The sequence below is a fragment of the Eumetopias jubatus genome, unplaced genomic scaffold (assembly GCF_037043125.1).
Source record: "Eumetopias jubatus isolate StellerSeaLion01/CBP00866 unplaced genomic scaffold, mEumJub1_p1.0 scaffold_3, whole genome shotgun sequence".
Classification (NCBI taxonomy): domain Eukaryota; kingdom Metazoa; phylum Chordata; class Mammalia; order Carnivora; family Otariidae; genus Eumetopias; species Eumetopias jubatus.
In genome coordinates this window covers 78363211-78387208 of record NW_028274809.1, presented here as the reverse complement: position 1 = coordinate 78387208, position 23998 = coordinate 78363211, and the positions used below count along the sequence as shown (strand labels likewise).

General features: G+C 38.5%; 1 protein-coding gene across 1 annotated transcript in view; it reads right to left on the bottom strand.

Annotated features, from left to right (window-relative positions):
• The window catches only part of NEB (nebulin), a 196655-nt gene that overhangs the window by 135331 nt on the left and 37326 nt on the right, over positions 1–23998 (bottom strand). Inside the window, exons 35-48 of the mRNA XM_088021705.1 lie at positions 23564–23668; positions 22194–22301; positions 20650–20961; positions 19742–19948; positions 19174–19278; positions 18914–19021; positions 17942–18253; positions 16406–16612; positions 14922–15026; positions 13822–13929; positions 11974–12285; positions 11615–11821; positions 11065–11169; positions 9969–10076 (exon numbers count right to left, since the gene is read on the bottom strand). Coding sequence (XP_087877831.1) covers positions 9969–10076; positions 11065–11169; positions 11615–11821; positions 11974–12285; positions 13822–13929; positions 14922–15026; positions 16406–16612; positions 17942–18253; positions 18914–19021; positions 19174–19278; positions 19742–19948; positions 20650–20961; positions 22194–22301; positions 23564–23668 — 2409 coding nt within the window. The remainder of the gene's footprint in view (positions 1–9968; positions 10077–11064; positions 11170–11614; positions 11822–11973; positions 12286–13821; positions 13930–14921; positions 15027–16405; positions 16613–17941; positions 18254–18913; positions 19022–19173; positions 19279–19741; positions 19949–20649; positions 20962–22193; positions 22302–23563; positions 23669–23998) is intronic.

The window sequence follows — 23998 nt, the reverse complement described above, 5'->3', positions numbered from 1 at the left end:
TTATTAACATAAACAGAGATCAAGCGAAGCTCAACAATTTGAGTTTAATTAAAAGCTCAATTTGCATTGTTTGCATGTTTGTTTTCCAAAGCTGAAATGAGAAAAGGGATGTCCATGTTAATTTAGTAAGAAATGTTAAGAACTTACAGAGGCGGGGGGGGGGGGGGGGGGCGGAGCAATATGGCGGAGGAGTAGGAGACCTAGATTTCGTCTGGTCTCAGGGATTCAGCTGAATAGGGATCAAACCATTCTGAACACCTACGAACTCAACAGGAGATCGAACAGGAGAGTAGCAACAACTCTCTGAACAGAGAAGCAACCACTTACTGGAAGGTAGGGCGTGCGGAGAAGTGAATCCGAGGCGGTAATCGGGAGGATAGACGGCGGGGGAGGGGGCCTCCGCCGGCCGCTTCTGGCAAGTGCTAGAGCCGCGGAGCACAAAATCGGACCTTTTAGAAGTTGGCTCGGCGGAGGGACGTCGCTGCAGTGGCTAAGAGGGGGGTGGAATCCTCCCGGGACAGTGTGGTCTCAGGACCCTTGGGGTCACAGAGAGACCGGGGGTGCCTGAGTGCGCCAGAGCTCCCAGGTATCGGAGCGGGGAAGCCGGCTGCAGAGACGGAGCAGAGTCGCCGGCTCTCAGCTCGGGGTTGCCATAAACTGTGATCCGCGGCCCAGTCGGGGCACGGCTCCCCCAGCAGGGACCCAGCAGGCGGCAGATCCGGGGAGACTCCCCTTCCTTACCGGGGAGGAGCGGTGCGGGAACGCACTGCAGGGATCTGCTGGGTTTGGAGACTCCACGCGGGGTCGGGTGCCAGAGATAGCAACGCTCGATCACAGGCCGGGTGAGCACGGAGTGCGGCCGGAGACCGGGGACACAGAAGTGACTGCTTTTCTCTGGGGGCACACTGAGGAGCGGGGCCCCGAGTTCTCAGCTCCTCTGGGTGGAGATTGGGAGGCCACCATTTCTGCCCTGGTCCTCCAAGGCTGTACCGAGAGCTTGCAGGGAACAAAAGCTCCTGAGAGCAAACCAGAGCAGCTTCCTTAGCCCGGACCGACAAGGGCAGGGCAATTCTGCCTCCGGCAAAGACATTTGGAAACCACAGCAACAGGCCCCTCCCCCAGAAGATCAGCACAAACAGCCAGCAAGCCAAGACCAAGTTGATCGATCAAGGAGAATGGGAGAACTCCAGCACTAGGGGAATACTGCACATAGATTCATGGCTTTTTTTTTTTTTTTTTAACCATGATTCATTATTTCATCAAAGTTAATTTTTGTTGACTGTTTTTTTTTTATTTTTCTTTTTCCCTTTTTCAACCAACATCTTATCAATCCCTTTTTTTTAAAAAAAAACATTTTTTATTTTTCATTTTTAGAGTCATATTTTATCCCTTCATAGTAGTTACCCTTATTTTTGGCATATAAGTTGTTCTCTCTTTAAAATTTTGAGGTACAGTTTCTTCTAACAGATCAAAAGATACCCTAAATCACTAGTGTATGGCTTTGTTCTAGTCTCCTGCCTGATCACATTCTCTCCTTTTTCCTTTTTTTTTTTTTCTTAAATCTTCTTTCTTTTTTCAAACAACTTATCTTACCAAGTCCTTTTATATAATCTTTTATAATTTTCATCTTTACAGTCATCTTCCATCCCTTCATTGTATCAACCTTACTTTGTACATATATGTCTTGCTTCCTTTAAAATTTTAGGAGGCACTTTTTTCTAACAGACCAAAATACGCCCAAAATCTAGTGTGTGGCACTGATCTATGCACTAGCCTGATCATATTTGATCATATTCTGCTTTTTTTTGTATTGTTCTGTTTTTGTTTTTATCTTTTTTTTTCTTTTTTTTTTCTCTTTCTTTTTTCTTTCTTTCCCTTTCTTTTCCCCTGGTTTCAGGTCTTTTCTGATTTGTATACAGTATATTTGCTGGGGACGTTGTAAACCTGTTAGCATTTTGTTCTCTCATTCATCTATTCTCCTCTGGACAAAATGACAAGACGAAAGAAATCACCTCAGCAAAAAGAACAAGAGGTAGTACCGTCAGCCAGGGACCTACTCAATACGGACATTAGTACGATGTCGGACCTAGAGTTCAGAATCATGACTTTAAAGATACTAGCTGGGCTTGAAAAAAGCGTGGAAGTTATTAGAGAAACCCTTTCTGGAGAAATAAAAGAACTAAAATCTAACCAAATCGAAATCAAAAAGGCTATTGATGAGGTGCAATCAAAAATGGGGGCACTAAATGCTAGGATAAATGAGGCAGAAGAGAGAATCAGCGATATAGAAGACCAAATGATGGAAAATAAAGAGGCTGAGAAAAAGAAAGATAAACAACTACAGGATCACGAGGGCAGAATTCGAGAGATAGGCGATACGATAAGACGAAACAACATTAGAATAATTGGGATCCCAGAAGAAGAAGAGAGAGAGAGAGGGGCAGAAGGTATATTGGAGCAAATTATAGCAGAGAACTTCCCTAATGTGAGGAAGGAAACAGGCATTAAAATCCAGGAGGCACAGAGAACCCCTCTCAAAATCAATAATAATAGGTCAACACCCCGACATCTAATAGTAAAACTTACGAGTCTCAGAGACAAAGAGAAAATCCTGAAAGCAGCTCGGGAGAAGAGATATGTAACCTACAATGGTAGAAACATTAGATTGGCAACAGACCTATCCACAGAGACCTGGCAGGCCAGAAAGGACTGGCAAGATATCTTCAGAGCACTAAACGAGAAAAATATGCAGCCAAGAATACTATATCCAGCTAGGCTATCACTGAAAATAGAAGGAGAGATAAAAAGCTTCCAGAACAAACAAAAACTAAAGGAATTTGCAAACACGAAACCAGCCCTCCAAGAAATATTGAGAGGGGTCCTCTAAGCAAAGAGAGAACCTAAAAGCAGCAAAGAGCAGAAACGAACACAGACAACAGACAGTTAACAGTCACCTTACAGGTAATACAATGGCACTAAATTCATACCTTTCAATAGTTACCCTGAATGTAAATGGGCTAAATGCCCCAATCAAAACACACAGGCTATCAGATTGGATTACAAAACAAGACCCATCCATATGCTGTCTGCAAGAGACTCATTTTAGATGCAAAGACACCCCCAGATTGAAAGTGAGGGGGTGGAAAACCATTTACCATGCTAATGGACACCAAAAGAAAGCTGGGGTGGCAATCCTTATATCGGACAAACTAGATTTTAAAACAAAGACTGTAATAAGAGATGAGGAAGGACACTATATCCTACTGAAAGGGTCTATCCAACAAGAAGATCTAACAATTGTAAATATCTATGCCCCGAACATGGGAGCAGCCAATTATATAAGGCAATTAATAACAAAAGCAAAGAAACACATTGACAACAATACAATAATAGTGGGGGACTTTAACACCCCCCTGACTGAAACGGACAGATCATCTAAGCAAAAGATCAACAAGGAAATAAAGACTTTAAATGACACACTGGACCAAATGGACTTCACAGACATATTCAGAACATTCCATCCCAAAGCAACGGAATACACATTCTTCTCTAGTGCCCATGGAACATTCTCCAGAATTGACCACATCCTAGGTCACAAATCAGGTCTCAATCGGTACCAAAAGATTGGGATCATTCCCTGCATATTTTCAGACCACAATGCTTTGAAACTAGAACTCAACCACAAGAGGAAAGTCGGAAAGAACTCAACTACATGGAGGCTAAAGAGCATCCTACTAAAGAATGAATGGGTCAACCAAGAAATTAAAGAAGAATTTAAACAATTCATGGAAACCAATGAAAACGAAAACACAACTGTTCAAAATCTTTGGGATACAGCAAAGGCAGTCCTGAGAGGAAAGTATATAGCAATACAAGCCTTTCTCAAGAAACAAGAAAGGTCTCAAATACACAACCTAACCCTACACCTAAAGGAGCTGGAGAAAGAACAGCAAATAAAGCCTAAACCCAGCAGAAGAAGAGAAATCATAAAGATCAGAGCAGAAATCAATGAACTAGAAACCAAAAGAACAATAGAACAGATCAACGAAACTAGGAGCTGGTTCTTTGAAAGAATTAACAAGATTGATAAACCCCTGGCCAGACTGATCAAAAAGAAAAGAGAAATGACCCAAATCAACAAAATCATGAATGAAAGAGGAGAGATCACAACCAACACCAAAGAAATACAAACAATTATAAGAACATATTATGAGCAACTCTATGCCAGCAAATTAGATAACCTGGAAGAAATGGGTGCATTCCTAGAGATGTATCAACTACCAAAATTGAACCAGGAAGAAATAGAAAACCTGAACAGACCTATAACCACTAAGGAAATTGAAACAGTCATCAAAAATCTCCCAAGAAACAAAAGCCCAGGGCCAGATGGCTTCCCAGGGGAATTCTATCAGACCTTTCAAGAAAAATTAATACCTATTCTCCTGAAACTGTTCCAAAAAATAGAAATGGAAGGGAAACTTCCAAACTCATTTTATGAGGCCAGCATTACCTTGATCCCAAAACCAGACAAAGACCCCATCAAAAAAGAGAATTACAGACCAATATCCTTGATGAACATGGATGCAAAAATTCTCACCAAAATACCAGCCAATAGGATCCAACAGTACATTAAAAGGATTATTCACCACGACCAAGTGGGATTTATCCCTGGGCTACAAGGCTGGTTCAACATCCGCAAATCAATCAACGTGATACAATACATTAACAAAAGAAAGAACAAGAATCATAGGATCCTCTCAATAGATGCAGAAAAAGCATTTGACAAAGTACAACATCCTTTCTTGATCAAAACTCTTCAGAGTATAGGGATAGAGGGTACATACCTCAATGCCATAAAAGCCATCTATGAAAAACCTACAGCGAATATCATTCTCAATGGGGAAAGGCTGAGAGCCTTTCCCCAAAGGTCAGGAACGCGGCAGGGATGTCCACTCTCACCACTGCTATTCAACATAGTATTAGAAGTCCTAGCCACAGCAATCAGACAACAAAAAGAAATCAAAGGCATCCAAATCGGCAAGGAGGAAGTCAAACTCTCACTCTTTGCAGATGATATGATACTGTATGTGGAAAACCCAAAAGACTCCACCCCAAAACTGCTAGAACTCATACAGGAATTCAGTAAAGTAGCAGGATATAAAATCAATGCACAGAAATCAGTGGCATTCCTATACACCAACAACAAGACAGAAGAGAGACAAATCAAGGAGTCGATCCCATTTACAATTGCACCCAAAACCATTAGATACCTAGGAATAAATCTAACCAAAGAGGCAAAGGATCTGTACTCAGAAAACTATAAAATACTCATGAAAGAAATTGAAGAAGACACAAAGAAATGGAAAAACGTTCCATGCTCATGGATTGGGAGAATCAACATTGTGAAGATGTCAATGCTACCTAGAGCAATCTACACATTCAATGCAATCCCCATCAAAATACCATCCACTTTTTTCAAAGAAATGGAACAAATAATCCTAAAATTTGTATGGAACCAGAAGAGACCCCGAATAGCCAGAGGAATACTGAAAAAGAAAAGCAAAGCTGGCGGCATCACAATTCCGGACTTCCAGCTCTATTACAAAGCTGTCATCATAAAGACTGTATGGTACTGGCACAAAAACAGACACATAGATCAATGGAACAGAATCGAGAGCCCAGAAATGGACCCTCAACTCTATGGTCAACTTATTTTTGACAAAGCAGGAAAGAATGTCCAATGGCAAAAAGACGGTCTCTTCAACAAATGGTGTTGGGAAAATTGGACAGCCACATGCAGAAGAATGAAACTGGACCATTTCCTTACACCACACACAAAAATAGACTCCAAATGGTTGAAAGACCTAAACGTGAGACAGGAGTCCATCCAAATCCTAAAGGAGAACACAGGTAGCAACCTTTTCGACCTTAGCCGCAGCAACTTCTTCCTAGAAACATCGCCAAAGGCACGGGAAGCCAGGGTAAAAATGAACTATTGGGATTTCATCAAGATAAAAAGCTTTGGCACAGCAAAAGAAACAGTCCACAAAACCAAAAGACAACCGACAGAATGGGAGAAAATATGTGCAAATGACATATCAGATAAAGGGCTAGTATCCAAAATCTATAAAGAACTTATCAATCTCAACACCCAAAGAACAAATAATCCAATCAAGAAATGGGCAGAAGACATAAACAGACATTTCTCCAAAGAAGACATCCAAATGGCCAACAGACACATGAAAAAGTGCTCAACATCGCTCGGCATCAGGGAAATCCAAATCAAAACCTCAATGAGATACCACCTCACACCCGTCAGAATGGCTAAAATTAACAAGTCAGGGAACGACAGATGTTGGCGGGGATGTGGAGAAAGGGGAACCCTCCTACACTGTTGGTGGGAATGCAAGCTGGTGCAACCACTCTGGAAAACAGTATGGAGGTTCCTCAAATAGTTGAAATTAGAGCTACCGTTCGATCCAGCAATTGCACTACTGGGTATTTACCACAAAGATACAAATGTAGGGACCCGAAGGGGTACGTGTACCCCAATGTTTATAGCAGCAATGTCCACAATAGCCAAACTGTGGAAAGAGCCAAGATGCCCATCGACAGATGAATGGATAAAGAAGAGGTGGTATATATACACTATGGAATATTATGCAGCCATCAACAGGAATGAGATCTTGCCATTTGCAACGACGTGGATGGAACTGGAGGGTGTTATGCTGAGTGAAGTAAGTCAATCAGAGAAAGACATGTATCACATGACCTCACTGATATGAGGAATTCTTAATCTCAGGAAACAAACTGAGTGTTACTGGAATGGTTGGGGGTGGGAGGGATGGGGTGGTTGGGTGATAGACATTGGGGAGGGTATGTGCTACGGTGAGCACTGTGAATTGTGCAAGACTGTTGAATCACAGATCTGTACTTCTGAAACAAATAACGCAACATATTTTAAGAAAAAAGAAAAAGAAGAAGATAACAGGAGAGGAAGAAAAGGGGAGTATGTCAGAGGGGGAGACGAACCATGAGAGATGATGGACTCTGAAAAACAAACTGAGGGTTCTAGAGGGGAGGGGGGTAGGGGGATGGGTTAGCCTGGTGATGGGTATTGAGGAGGGCACGTTCTGCATGGAGCACTGGGTGTTATGAACAAACAATGAATCATGGAACACTGCATCAAAAACTAATGATGTAATATATGGTGATTAACATAACAATAAAAAATTAAAAAAAAAAAAGAACTTACAGAGGCTTCCAAAAATAAAATGTAATGTAGTTGGTCATCAAGAGAGGTTATGATGAAAAATTCTAACTAGTGACAAAAATATATACCATGATGTGCTAGACATTGGATATGCTGACCTTAGGGTAACATTTGCTAAATCTCTTGTGATAGCCTTATGGGAGTGATTGGTCAGTATGGGCTGAATGGCCAAAGAATAAGAAAGATTCAGGACTTGATCAACAAGCCTCATAGTATAGATTAACTTACTAAGCAGCAGGATTTTTAATGGCTTGCCATATGGTTATGTCCTATAAACTTGTTCTGTTCAGGATCCATATCTTCTTGCACATGTAGCTACAAATAGCTAAATATGTTAGATTAGAAAGAAAAATCCACAAGATCTCAACATATTGCCATAACAAGTCAAAATGAGCTACATAAATTTAAGAAAAGTGAAATCCAATATTTAGATTCAACTGGGAAAAAACTGCATTAGTACTGGATGACAATCGTAATACTAACAATAATGATAGTAATAATAGCATTTACTTGATGCTAGATGCCCAGCATACATTATGCTTCATGGAGTTAGGTTCTACTCTCTCGACACCCAGCTTCACACTTACGTATAGTATAAACACTCAGGAGTTTAGGTTAACTATAAGCTGAATATGGGCAAGCTGACAAAAGTGCTTATAAAAGTAGTGTTAAAGATTCTTCCGGGACACTGATAAAAACAAGTCAGAAGCTCATTTACTCTGGCCTGACCTGTGACAGGAAAACAACACTAAATGTTGGGGCACTATTTTGAGAGGGGTACTGAAAAAATAGAATAAATCACAAGTAGAGTGAAGGACTTTTAAAGAATTGTAAATATTCATAATACTGAAGGACTTATAAAACTAAAACCAAGGAGAATAAGTAAAAAACTTGTAATATGAAGAGCTATCAGATGGAAGAGAAAATAAGCTACTTTGTGATGTTCTAGAACACAGACCTAGAGTTGATCGACAACATACTCAAGTTCAAAATAGGGAACTATATAATGACAATTAGAGATGATCCAACAAGGAAATGACCTGCCCTGAAAGGCACAAAAATTCTTTTATGTGTAAGTGTTCACAGACCAGATGACCACCTGTTGGAGATGGCGAGAAGGCAGGACACTGAGTGGGAGACTGGATTAAAGAGCTTTTGCGTTGTCTAAATTCTATGATTCTAATTTATTAAGTACTCACAAAAATATCTCTAATTTCCTTAAATTTTATAGAATATAAAAGCCATTCCAGGAAAACCTAGGTGGCTCAGTTGGTTAATGTCCAGCTCTTGATTTTGGCTCAGGTTATGATCTCAAGGTCGTGAGGCTGAGCCCCGTGTCAGGCTCTGCACTCAGCAGGGATTCTGCTTGAGATTTTCTCTCTCTTCCTGTCCCTCTGCCCCTCCCCCACTTCACCCTCTCTCTCTCAAATAAGTAAATCTTAAAAAAAAAAAAATTGAAACTGAGAGGAGATATAATCTCTACAATGGTGGGAAAGTTCAGGTAAAGTTAATTTTAGGGTAAGATTTTAAAAGGTTCTAACTAATGGTTTCACACAGAAAGAAATTAGGTACTAACAAATGTATAGTTAGGAAATCACTGATGCTATTTCTTCAATTTCTAAATCATCTTCACCTCATGGAAACTACATAATATTAAATGTTCCTGCGGGAACATTCAGGCATCATTACTGCTGTAGGTTCTTCAGCATGCTGATTCATTTTAATAAGGAATTGACTTATAAGTCAGTGAGTGAGTAATAATAAATCATCTAATTAATTTTCCTACATTTCTGGAGTGCCACAAATTAATTTATTTAAAGAAAATCCTCCCTTATATTCTTAGAATTCATTGTCAGATGATGTCTTTAGACACTCTTTTTCTCCAATCCAAGTCCTTCTTATTTTAAAAAATTTTAAGAGGTAGTACTTCCCTCTGAAATTCCAAAGTCCTCTGCATGTTTTGAGGTTCTTAGAATTAACAAAATGACATGTTGATCTATAGGCAAAATATCAAAGTCAAATATTTGTAAAAATTTAATCAATAGGGATTGCATCTAGATTATTCACCAAATTGACTATCCTTTCCAATCATAACTAGAAGTTGCCTTGGAGAACAAATATCCCTGTTTTATGAATTTTGGGACCAGATATCCAACAGAAAGTTAAGCTCTCTGGACCTTAAACCTAAATTCCTGAAACTTCCTGCATTTTTTTATCCCCAAGCTAATTTATTATAATTATGTAGATGTAAGAATGGGTTAAATAAAAAGAACTGGCATCTAATTTTGGAAATATGTGCATATAAAAATTTATCAACGTCAGGTTGTTGAGGCTGACTTATTATTTGGCACTTCAAATTTGTCTAAAATAGACAAATAGAAAACAGGAAATTATTTTCAGGCAAGCAGGGGAAAACTGAAATCTCTGGTTTCTTCATAATATCTAGAAACATAGCATCTTAGTGTAATGGGTCTTTAGGTCCTCTGACAATCTCTATCCAGGAAGCTCTTATTTTGATATTGGATCGGTAAGAAAGAAAAGTGAATTTTCGGTAAATGAAGAGGGTAGGTAGGAGAAGATGAAGAGAATGGCATTACATTTTGAAAGGCAAGGCCTATCTGTAAAAATAGTTATCAGCATTAAGATACCTGATTCAGATAAAAGATATCATAAAAGCCAAACAAGCCAAACTTACATCACTAGCAATGTCTCTTGAAGCTTTGGCCAACTGTACAGAAATTGCATCAAGTGGGAGATCATAGCCTTTCTTCAGAGCTTCTTCCCATCCAAGTTTATAGAGTTTCTGGAAATTAAATATATAATTTAGCATTATTCAGTATATATTAAAACCCCAATGGATTACTGAAAAAAAGTTTACCCAGAGAGTAGATACCAGGTTCTATCATCTACCTTATCTCTAAAGATATGGATAAAACCAAATCAAGCTGTTTTAGGGATCAATGACTTAGCATTACAGGATCATGCTTCAATTTTCTGGCTCTGAGAATAGGCTCAGTTATGAGAGACACAGTACAATTTTAGAGTAGCTTTTCTGTTCAGACACAATTTGGGCATATCAATATATCAGGTCCTTTCTCCCTGCTGTTAAGTACAGTCTAGGCTCACTATTTTATTCACAGATGTTAAAATAATTGGGAACCAAAAAGAGTCATGTAACAAAATTTTGATTATCCAAGTGATAAAAGTAATAGTTACTGAAATGCCTTTTATGAGGTACAATAAATGAATTAATCTTTATAAATGAGATTTACTGAATGGATGCACGTGTGTTAAAACTGGATAATAATATAAACAATTGAAAGTAATCTAGAACTTACTATGTGCCAGGTACTGTGTTGAAAGCCTTGCATGGAAATTTCTCATTTGGTCCTCCCAACAATTCAATGTCATAAGCACTATCATGGTCCCAATTTTAGGGATGAGGAGACTAAGGCTTAGACCTGATGTTATGTAACTCATAAATCGCAAAACCAAAACCCATACCAGGTCTGTCTGATGCAATATTTTCTTTCACCAATTATCTATTGATTTCCTATTCTGTGCCAAGTACAATGAGTACCGAGATAAACAAAACAAGCACAGTGCTTGCCTCCACAGAGCGTAAGAGTCACAGCTAAAGCTCTTGCTTTTAACCACCATATTCTGCAGCATCTCTAGCGAGCCAGTTTGAGTCATTCATTTCTATTGCTTCAACATTTACATCAATTATTTACCATTACATCATTTAAAAAGTTTAATTAGTTTCAAGCCAATTTTTTATATAGCTTTACCTGACTATACAGAGTTTGATTCTGCTTGGCTTGTAAAATATCTGGAGTGTCTGGCATCACATGAATCTTGGTTTTATCTTTGTTCCAGTCAATGGTATATAAGTGCTAGGAAGTTAGGAGAAAAAAAAGACATTTGATATTTGAAGGACAAACAGAAGAGAAAAAAAATGTAACAGAGCATTTGAATGCACTCAGTTTGAATTAAATTTAGTAACTAAAGTGGTATATGACTCAGAAAAGACACCAACAACAAACTCAGGTTTTTTAAAAAATAATATTTTAGATATTTTCTATCTTCTAGAATTAATTGGAAGTCCTTAATATATAAGAATTTTAAAAAACAAATGATTTCTAACTCAACTTAGAAGGTCAAGGGAAATAAAAATAGGAGGCAGAAGAAAATGATGTAGGGACATGCTCTGGAACAGTCTATCACTGCCCAGAAGTGGTGGACCCAAACCAAATTTCCCAAACAAGAACCACAGGCTGCTAGCCCTGCCCTGCTGGGAGCTGTAGGGAAGGACAGCCATAGAGAAGGATGGCTGTCTACCTTGTTCATGGTTTGCGCATTCTGTTTGGCAAGAACCATGTCCATGGAGTCACTCAGCTTCTTAAACTGGAAGTTGCTAGGATGCTGGCGGTACTTCTGATCACTGGCATATTCAGTTGCTTTCTTGGCCTTCTCCACGTCTAGGGAACCAGCTGGACTCCAGCCAAGCCCTTTGTACCACTCATTGTAGTCCTGTTTGTATTCATTCTATAAAGAGAAGAGACAAATTCTACTCTACCTTATCAATTACTTTACTTTTATCAGTTCAGACACAAAAGTGTAGCATAGAAGACTGTGCTCTCCATTCCCATGCTAGGAATCCAACCATCACCCAGAAAGAAGAAAGAAGAGAGACTTACATCACTCTGTATGCGATTCATATTCCTGCTCAGCTCAATGCTCATGGCATCTGGAAGGAGGATGTACTTGTGAATCAAATGCTTGTAGTTGGTGTTGGTGATGTTGGCTTGGGCATCCTTGGCAGCCGTGACACTGAGCATGTCAGCAGGGGTATGGTAGCTGGTCTTCGTATTCTCATAGTTTTTCTTGTACTCCCTATCAGATTGCATCTTAGCCACTTGCATGGAATGGACTAATTTGGGATCATCCTCAAGGCTGCGGAAACCAACCATCTTCCCCCTCTCCTTTTCATAATTGTATTTATATTTATACTGTGAAAAAAATTAGTTTATTAGAGCAATTCCCTTGACTAGAAATATTCTAGTGTCAATATTCTATATTTCAGAAAAAGTGATACTTGTGTAGAATTCTACAGTTTATAAAACATGTTTTTCACATTTGTTTGTGTAACTTGATACTCACAACTATATGTTGTGCGGTAGAGAGCAAAGTTATTATTACTGCCCCCCCCCTTTTACAGATGAGTAAACTGAGACCCAGGGAGGTGAGTGACATGCTAAGGTCACTAAGGATTAGAACAAAGAACTTAACGATGATATACCACACTGACTTCCACATGTACTCTGTTGTCAGGGTTAGAGATCTTTAGTAGGTGATAACAGTACAGCAAATGAGAGAAAAAAGCAGAATGTTCTAAGAAGTTTATTGCTGCCCTAAGAAATCATCCAAGCAGTCTTTTACTGCAGAAAACAGGCTTAGTTTATGACATACACAGTATCATTGTAGAGTAGCTTTATATTTGTGGAGCTCCTTTTCCTTTAAGACTTTCTATACTGGTATAATGGGGAAGAAATTTTACTATTTATCACTCAGCTTCTTTCTACAGAGGAAGGATCCTGATACATGGAAAGCTTCTTATTCTGCCTATCTCCTATGAGTTTGAGTGTGCGAGGTAGGGGGTAGGAGGCTCGGGGAGCTGAATTACTACAGAATAGAGGGAAAAGAATTTTGAGATTTCAGGACAATGGAGTAGTGGCATAGGGATGGAAGGTAGGAAAGATGAACTGGCATAGAATATGAGAAAGAAAATGTCCCCAGTGGGGGGGTGGTGGCTAAGGAAAGAGTACGCTGAAATGTGTTCCCCCCATTACCCCCAATCACTCATAGTCACTGTGAAAGATTTCTTGCAGAAACAACCAAATGAAAGAACTGAGTTTCATACGGGTGATAGGTTATGGGAATGGGGAGCTGGTACACCAGCTCTCTGGAGGGAAAAAGCCCTGATCTGTCATGTTTGTCAATCTCTGTGGTGTAAATACTCCCACCGTGGCTGGTGTCAAGCTACCAAGAATTTAACTACTGGCTTGCAAAATTCCTGATTATTTAATAATCAGCTGTCATGAGTCCAAAAGATAAGCATCCCCAGCACACCATTTAATGAGACATCCTGCTGCGAGGAGACTTCCTAAGATGCAAGAAGCAAGAACAACCCAAGTCTTTCACCAAGAGAGGTTGGTGAAGGGCTTTGGATTTCTACAGACAACAGCCTTGGGGATGGAGTTCAAAGAAAATTCACCTAGATCTATCTCATGAGCCAGGGAACACATAGGTATGTGGTCATAATGTGGTTATCATTCTGTTTTTTGTTTTGTTTTGTTTTAAAGAAATACCAAAGAAAACAAAAGAGCAAACCTAAAAAGCATGCACAGAATAGAATGAGGCCATTCTTAACAGGCACACTTTTCCCCCTATATCTTTTCCACTGAGTGTTTCCAAAATTCAGCCCTTATTATTTTGGTAAATTAGGAAAAAACCCCAGTCAGGTGAGTGCTTTCCTTCAGACTTACATCACTTGCAATATCCCTTGAGGCTTTGGCAGCTTTGATAGGAATCGCATCGGTTCTGAGATCATAGCCTTTCTTTTTAGATTCTTCCAAAGAAAGTTTGTAGAGTTTCTGTAAAGAGAGGCAAGGGAATAATGTTCTTCTAAATAGGAAAGCCTGGATTTATTTGAAAAGAGTAAACTAGCACTGTGGCATCATTTTTATTTTTGAGAATGCTTCATTGGTGGTTTGATGGCTAAATGTTCTTACAAATAACAAAACTGCTTTTTTAAAGAAGTTTGAAAAAAGTCTATTACGCACCCAAACATATCTTCGAGAAACCACCAGAAAAAGTAAAACTTAATGGTTTCTATTAGGTTGTAAATACGCTTTTTAAAAATGTGAAAGCCCAGTAGATTTTCACTGATACATTTTTCTCAATTAAAAGTCAGGAGAAGATGACAAAACAACCATACTCTTACATCAAAAGAAAACCTCACTATTTTTCAATCAACACTTTTATTTATGTAATTGTGTGGATTCTACAACCCAAAAATAACTCATCAATCACAAATCCTGTGTTATTCAAGGAAAAGAGGAAACACTGGTAGGATTAGAGATTTCCCAGCAACCATGGTTAGGACGAGAAAGAAAGTGAAATAAAACATTTACGCATTTTCTAACACCAAGTGTTGAACATTCCTTGTTATGGAGCTTGCCCCAAATTCTTCAAAATGTTCATTTTCCCTTCCCACTTAACTTTTCCCAAGACTCCTTCTTTAGGACCATCTCAAAGCCTTGGTGGAGAGACTTCAGGAACCAGGTCCTAGGATTCTCACTTCCTTTTTCTCTTTTGGGGCCCCCAAGCCCTTCTCTTCCGGCCAAGTCTCGTAGTTTGAGGAGTACCCACCCCTAAACAAAATCCAATTGCCCTTCAAATTCCTAACTGCGCTGGCCCAAGTCCCATCCACAGGCCTGCTCCAACTCTTAGCAAAGCAAGATTAGAAGGAAAAAGATTCTCATTTGTGGATTCCTACTCTTATTTTCAAAACATTCACTCTTATGATTGAGAGACATTAATTAGTTTATGCTGATTCAAATAAACCAGGGGGAATTATACTTACATCACTCATGTTAATTGCATTTGCCTTTGCCAAGACAATCTGGGGGATATCGGGCATAATGTGGACTTTGGTCTTATCAGCCTCCCATGCTTGTTTGTAAAGGTGCTGGGAAGTTTAAAAAAAAAAAGTGAAAGTTAGAATTTAAAGATCTTAAAAGATGCTCATTTTGTGTGTGTGTGTATTTATATATGTATATAATTGTACATAAATATCAATATTTATGGTTTTTATTAGCTAGATCTTATTTTTTAAATTTAAATTGAAAAGGTGCTAATTCAAACAAGACAGCAGAGAGGATATAAGATGGAAAGTAAAATGATGCCAAGATGAGAATCATAGAAATAGCAAATGCTACACTGAGAGATGTCTGGATGATCATCAGTTGAATCCTCTTATGGCAGAGTTGAGAAAATCATAGCCCAGAGAATCAATGCACCTTGCCTAAAGATACACAGCAGGTCTGGGCCATCATTTCCAGAACTCTGCAATATGAGGATGATGATTCTTATCTTGGCATCATTATTCTGAAATGATTAATAAATCATTACACTAAAAAAAATGAAAGGTTTAACATCTAAAAAATAAATGTGAGCTTGTGATAGTTTAAATACTAAATCTGGAAAGGGACACTGAGATCTGTGCCTTGTCTTTTAGGCAAGTCCCTGTCCAAGAGATCGGTCATCTTGACAAATCAGTTTGCTCTCTCAGAAGACTCCAAGGGATTTACTCGGACACTTAGCATAATACAGCTCTCTCTAGTGCAAGTAGGACCATCGTTTTCTTCAACTGCTTAATGTTAAAGTCCAAACAATTTTGTTCTCTTTTTTTCGCTAATCAATGGCATTTCAAATTATGATCCATACAACATAATCAATGCTGCTGCAATTATTTTATTATTTATAATTTAAAAACAGAAGTCCAAGGTAGATGTGCTTTTTGGTCTTGGTATCTATCATGGATAATAAATTAAAAAATACAGTAAGGCTTTTCTAAAGGTTGGAATAATTAATGATCCAAGGAACTACTTATAGAGAACAACTGCTCTCATGATTTGCCCAGAGGAGGTCCTGGCTCAGAATGCTTCTATAGCCACAGGATCTAGGAGTCTCCTTCGATTCCATCAAAGCAGCTAGGAAGCAGGGTGGGCTGCAACACTCAGCTGTCAGGCTGAAAATCTGCTGATTCAGCATCATGAACTTCTACTCAACCTCACTTTAGATGAACAAGACTTCTTTCCAAAATTTGTATGAAAAGGAAAGATTCGTATTTATTTTCTTATGTCTGTTGGACAGAGTGGTTCATTGAACATTTAGGGTGCCACTAATTAGGACTAATTTCTATCTTTTTTTAACCACAAGTCCTTTTTTCAAAGCTGAATATTAATTGTGATGTCCTAAAACTATTAGCAAAACCTGTAGATCAAATGTAAGAAGGCCTGCCTTTTTCCTGGTGCATAGGAAATATTACACTGTTGAAAGACTCACTTCATTCATAATTTTTGCGTTATTCTGGGCCAAAACCATGTTCATTGAGTCCATCAAAGTGGAATACTTCAAAGTGTCTGGGTGTTGGCGGTACTTCTTTTCACTGATTATCTCCATGGCTTTCTTGTTTTTCTCAGCCTCCAGGGAGCCCAGAGGGAGCCATCCAATGCCCTTCATGAAGTCAACATAGTCAGCTTTGTACTGATTCTGCAAAAGAGGAAAAGTTCAGGGATCAGAAGAAACCACAGCTGCCAAGAACCATGAGTGGGTATTCAATAGTCCTTAAGTTCCACTTCGGTTTTCAACCAATAGTATATCGAACTCCAACTATTTTTGTCCCTAAACATTATTTTTTTCATATTTTTGCATGAGAAATTAAAAATAAGCAGTGATATCTTTGTGATTTGTTTTCAATGCCTTCACAAGGACAAAATGCTAAGAAATACCAACTAGATTAGCTATCATGGGACAATTATCTCGAGAAAGGTGACTATGCTGGGTTTTTTTTTTTTTCCCATTCTGATAATCTCTGTTTTTTTAATTTGTGCATTTGGGCCATATACATTGTTTTGTTATTTAAGTTCAATTAGCCAACATATAGTACATCATTAGTTTTTAATGTAGTGTTCAATGATTCATTAGTTGCACGTGATCTGATGAGCACTGGGTGTTGGCCTAACTTTCTTACAAAAATTCCCCAAGTTCTCTTGGTTGACAGATGATTCACTGGGACTGTGGTTCTCTCTTTCATTGTAAGCTTTGATCACCCACCATTGTTAACAATTCCCTTGGGTATGTCAGAAACCTCACTGGTACTCTGTACAAATTTTGCTTCCCCCCCCCCCAATTCTGATATTTTCCTCTACAACTCTAACTCAGTGGTTTTTATATGGGCACTAACTATGTACCTGCCTAGCAATTAGGAGCTCAGCTCTTACATTCCTAAAGAGAAACATAGACTTGGCGTTACCTGCCTTTGGCTCGTAATTTAAATTCCTTTCTCCCAGCCGCCAAATAAATGCCCTGTATAGCTGAATTCTTGGCTCTACTCTGTGCCTTCCTCACATTTCTTCCAATAGCTTCCACCTCCTCAATGTTCCATCTGCAAGTAATGCAGGCGATTGCAGAGTTGGAAGAAGTGGAAGCTGGTTAGGAGTGATGGCAGGAGCTAGCAAGTGACTGGACTTCCTGACCTTCCTCTTACTCATTTACCAGGAGGAGTTTTGGCTTTGGACTCTCTTTGCTTGACATGTTTCCTTCAACATGTTCTCTGAAACAAATTTTCATTTGCCGTAGCTGAATCCAGTATCCACCAATCCTCACAGCAATAATGGTAGAAAATAAGACTTTGGTTTCTAGAATGTATCCCCTTTTGTTAAAAGAAAGAAATTCCATCTGAGGTAAAAAATAAACAACTTGGTGGGAAATTACACTGGAATTTCTTTCAGGATTTTCAGAATGTCCTCACTTAGGGTCATTCATGATTTGCTTATTAACTACAGTCAGTGTTCTGCAAATGATGTGGCTGTCACGTACATCACTTTGAATCTGCATCATATTTTTGGCCAATTCAAAGCCCATGGCATCGGGAAGCATGTTGTAGGAATGGATCACATTTCTGTAGTTGGCATTGGTGGCCACTTCCTGAGACTTCTTGGCTGACATCACACTCAGCATGTCCACTGGGGTGTGGAAGGAGGTCTTCGATTTCTCATATGCCTTCTTGTATTCCCGGTCTGACTGCATCTTGGCCACTTGCATGAAGTGCACCAACTTGGGGTCGTCCTCTAGGCTCCGGAAGCCAATGTGTTTCCCTTTGGCTTGTTCATACGCTTGCTTGTATTTGTACTGTGGATGGGAAAGGAAACATGGTGATGAAGTTAGTGAAGGAAAGAGAGCAAAATACAATTCATTAGATGCCATTAGCTTTGTCAAAGATGAATGGTTTTAGAGCTTGCAGGGGCAGGGAGCAAAATCTTTTTACTTCAGATTTCTTGCCAGACTTCAGTCCATGGAAAGAAAATGATCTCAGAGTTAATCAAAGAGATGCATGAATAAGTTGTTTCAGGGTGCTTTAGAAAGCAGCTTTTCCCACTCAGCTGTCTCATCAGAATAGGCTACAGGCACAGTTCCTCATGGTGCATCTTTAATTCAGGAAAGAACCTAATCAAGGGTCTCTTGGGTAAAATGTGTAGACTGCATCTGATATTTGCTCAGAATTGCCTATAAATGATTTGACTACTCTAAAAGTAACTTATTTTAATAAGACCCAGTCACTCTTTACATCAAATAATGAACGAATGATTAGAGGGTTCTTGGACTGGGTGAAGGAAAATGTCTTGTGTGTTCCACGGATGAGAGTCGCACTGACATTGGGTAGGGTTGACTGCAGCCCTTGAATACACACACACACACACACACACACACACACACACACACACACACACGAACTTGGCTCATTTGCTTCTCATTCGCTCAGCCTACAGAAGGCCCAGTGGAAGCACTTACATCACTGGCAATGTCTCTACAGGCTTTTGCAGCCTTTATTGGGATGGCATCAGGCCTCAGGTCATATCCTTTCTTCTTTTCCTCTTCCCAGCCAGCTTTGTATAGTTTCTAAATAATGAAATAAAATAACACCAGCAACTTGTTATTTGGGTTAGAATGGGAATCCTGATTTTGACGTGGTTGGCATATAAAAGACACATTCCATAAATATTAGTTTCCTCCAACCTTCTCTCCCACTTTATTGCTGTTAATCTACTTACATCACTCATGGTGATTTGGTTCATTCTGGAAAGTAAAATGTCTGGAGTATCGGGCATGACGTGAATGGTGGTCTTGTCTTTGTTCCATTTCTCAGTGTAGAGCCTCTGCAACAAGGAGGACAGACACATGACTGTGCAGCAGGACAAGTTTACAATAGTGCTATCAACAGAGACTCACATCTCCACGATAGAAGAGATGAAATCTGATATTGGCAAATGGCTGACGTAGCAAGAAGACAGGCTGATGAGACTGAACACACAATGAGGGATAAAACCATCCAACTAGGGAACCCTCTTCCACAAAGACAACACATGCCGTCTTGCCCCAACCTCACACTACAGGGAGTTTTGCAGTTCTGTCACACCCTCAGTGTGGTGTGGACAGCCAGTCTGAGGGTCAGTGTATGTGGGAGCTCTCTAGACATGATGAACATTATAGAACGCCCCCTCCCACCACGACTACCACCACCACCACGACTGTCATAAAGATAAAAATGCTGATGACGATTATAGCAGCACCTCCAGAGTTCAAGGGTTCTCGGGCTGAGACCAGCAGGCGAGTTCTTACCTTATCTATATTCAGTTTGTTACTTTTGTTAAGTGCTTGTTCCATTGTGTCCATAGCATAGGTGAACTTCAACTTCTCAGGGTGCTGGCGATACTTCTTCTCACTAAGGATCTCTCCGGCTTTCTTTGCTTTCTCCACCTCCAGTGACTCTATGGGGACCCAGCCGATCCCTTTCATCCAGTTGGTGAAGTCAGATTTGTATAGATTCTTTACAATGAAAAAGGAAATTTTAATTTCAGAAAGAGTCAGAGCTTGGGTTTCTTTGGCTAGATGACTCACTCATTATCAAAGAGAAAAAAAAAAAGGAGGATGAAGAGAATCACCTGCTTATTATACCCTACCATCTTTTGGAAAAAAGGAAAGAATTTTAAAAGCGATTGCTTTTAGGGGCTCCTGGCTGCCTCAGTTGGTAGGCCACGTGACTATCTCAGGATTGTGAGTTCGAGCCTCACATTGGGTGCAGAGATTACTTAAACATAAAATCTTAAAAAAAAAAAAGTGATTGCATTCATGGTGGTTTTGAACAGGAAAACCTGACCCAATAATTCCTTTATAAAACTTAACTTTCTTGGAGGAAAAGGTAAAAGAATTTTACACAGGAAAAGATATTACATTACACCCATTTCAGCCTTTTGGTTTTTCACAGGATACATCATGTACTGTCACACACACACACACACACACACACACACACACACACTAACCAAAAAAAAAAAAAATTTAAAGCTATATATAGTTCAAATGAGTGAAATTCTAAAACTCCAAATTCTGGAGAGGATCTCTAATTATAGTGAGTCCAGCCAGGTTTAAGATGAAGTAAATGAAACTGCCAATTTCTTGTTCTTCCCTCCTACCAGCTAGAAATGCATAACTAGTTCTATGCCAATAATCTGTTGGCCATTACATACATCACTTTGGATCTGCATTGCATTCCTGGAATGCTCCACATTCAAGGCATCAGGCAGCAGAGTGTAGCTGTGGAAGGGTTGTTTGTAATTGGTGTTGGTAACGACCTCCTGAGATTTCTTGGCCGCTGTCACGCTGAACATGTCCAAGGGTGTGTGATACCTGGTCTTGCTGGCTTCATAGCCCTTTTTGTACTCACGATCGGACTGTATTTTGGCCACATTCATGTAATGGACCAGTTTAGGATCATCCTGAAGACTGAGAAATCCAATCTGCCTGCCTTTGGCTTTCTCATAAGCCTCCTTATACTTGAACTATGTGAAAAAGAAGGACAGACAGAAGTTTGATAGGGTCAATTATAGGAAATGCTTAAGTGTCAGACTGAATTTGTATAACAGACTAAGCAATAGCCAAATTCAGTCTGAATCCAGGTAACATCTAAATTTTTTAGTATTTTTAAATAAACTGGTAAAATATTATTTTTGCTTTAAATTTATAACATGCAGTATATTTTTCCTGTTTTTATGTCTGCAAAACCACAAATTATATCATAACCAAGATTTTCACAAAATTTGTGCTCTATTGATAACAATGAGCTAAAGAACTAAAAAAATAAAATGCAGCTATGCAAAGTACATTAAGTAAATGATAAAATTAACTTTTCCATGTTTTAAAATGTTATATGTTTTAAATTATTAAAATGATCTCTCAACATTCAAAGATGACATACAAATTAAAATCAATGAATATAAACATGGTAAAATATTCCTAATGGAGGGTCTTGAGATCTGCTCTGGGGATAATTAAGAATGGAATAATCTGTGGTTTACATCTAGATTATTCATAAATAGATTCTTTGAATATTCTCAAAAGTTCCTGGAAAGTTTATTAAGGACTTGGTGTATATTTTTTTATGATCTATTTCCAAATAATTTGTATTACTTTATAAACTATTTGCATAATTCTGAATAAATTTCAGGAAAGCTCTTATATAAATTAGTTGACTGGACTCCAAATGAATGAGTTCTTACTCTATCAAGGTATTATAACAATTCATATGAAAATATAACTTAATTTATAAAAAGTAATTAAGTAGGTAACTAAAATCCTGTCATTTAATCTATAATTCTTCCTGGTTTTCCTATTTTACCAGATTTTTTCTTTGTGAAAATTATATTTAAAAATTGTATTCTTTTAAAAACTTGGAGCCTTTTTTTGATTTAGTGACATTTTAGTATGCCAAGGCTTTTTCTCTTGAAAAAATCCAAATAAAAAGCAGTTTCCAAGTCCATAACAATGATACCAATGACAGTTCCAACTATTTCACAGTTTAAAACAAAGAATTTTCTTATTTGTACTAACTGTATTGAATTTCTAAAGATTTTAAAGTAATATAAAAAAATCATTGGTACTTAGGATGTTAGGAAATATTTTTATATTATAATTTTTAATTTATTTCCTAATATGGCTCATATAGCCCCACATACCCTGTAAAGATTTTAAAAATATAGAGAAGAAAAGTTTTCTACTTTCAAATTATACTTACATCACTAGCGATATTCCTTGAACTTTTTGCAGCTACAATTGGAATGGCATCTGGTCTCAAATCATAGCCCTTAGCAAGAGTTTTCTTCCAGTCTGCTTTATAATGAGACTTGGAAAAAGGAAAGAGTATTTTATTATTCTACTTAAGTATATTCCTATATTTCCAAACTTTTCTATAATAAGCATGCAATACTTTTTCATGTATTTTTTGTAATGAAACAAAACTTATAGAAACATATGAATACTAAAATTAAAAATTCAGATGTAGTACCACCCAGATTTGATCACTCTTAATGTTTAAATATCACTTATAAAAGCAGGGAAATTTTTTAAATAAACCAAAGGCATAGAAATGAGTAACAAAAAATGTTTATTTGGAGATAAAAGAGAGCCTAAAGTGTTAGGAAAAATGACTAAGTCATCTTTTAAGAAATGAATGATCTTATCTAGGTTTGATTATGTTTTTAAATTAGAATTTACCAACTTTTTTTTAAAGCAAAAAGAAACAATTCATAATGGTGAATTTAAAGATCACTACCAATTATGTATCTAGACTGCCCAAGAAGCTTGTTATGTGCAAAGGAAGTTTCTCAAGAAAATTACAATAAACTTTCATACAAGTTTTAATAACTGAAACAAAAGTTATATAAAGCAATATTGGTCCTTATTACAGACTATTCATGACTGCACTTTCCAATCTTATATATCTCATTTTGTTCCACTTTCTAAAAAGTGCAATACAACCTACTAGACTGATTTTATAACCCACCAATGAGTCAGAGTCCACAATTTGGAAAAGCCTGTATCAAGTGAAACTCTATGGTAGCTTCTAGTCTCATATTCTATGATAATGGGCCAATCTTTAGACTACTGATTCAAAAATTGGCCCCCAGACATGGAGGGCAAGGCAACACTGAACAAAGAGGGAGCCCACTACAGATTGGTAGGTGGCAGGTTTAATAAACGAGGGAACTTACATACAAGGCTTGTCTTGGGCAGCCACAAGACAAGTAGCTCTCCTCACCTGCCTACCACAATCTTAAAAGTTTATACAGAGGCCTTAACTGGGTTTAGTCATGGATACCATTCAGATGGTCTCAACATATTGCTCTATCAAGGCTGCATGCTCAAAAATGGCTCCCACTGTAAGGACGGTGTGCATTCCAAGGACAGGGGTAGGGGTGGGGATCCCCTGCCCCAGTCTAGCTCATGGGTTAACCAGCGGTCATGTCTTCTCAACGACCTCTTCAAACAGAGACTCAAAAGAGCCACACTTGGTTTGCTGCCCTTAAAATTCTCACTGCTAGAGTTATACAGAACTGAAGAGGCCCATGTTAGCAATATTAGACTGGTTCCAGCCCAAATACTCACATCACTCATGTTGAGGGCGTTGACCTTGGCCTGAATAAACTGAGGTAATTCGGGGTCCATAGTGTATTTATGCTTCAGTTTCTCCCCCTCCACCTTGTAGTTCAACTAAAAACAAAGGAGGCAGAATGCAAATGTCAGAAAGCTGACATAATGTCCATTTCATCAAGTACACACCCCTTTAAAAAGGAAGGTTATCATTTGTGTTTTTCCATATACAAGCCAAATACCTGTACTACCATACGACAGAGTATGGTAGTACAGGTATTTGCTTAGTCCACCAGTATTTATTGGACAGCACTATGGGCCAGGTAGGGTGATAGGCTTCCGCATGTAAAGTGTTGACAAAGACAGACATGTCCTCTTGAAGGTTACAGTGCAGTAGAGGAGACAGAAAATGAAAATGTAAACTATGAGATAGAGCTAGAATGTGTGATG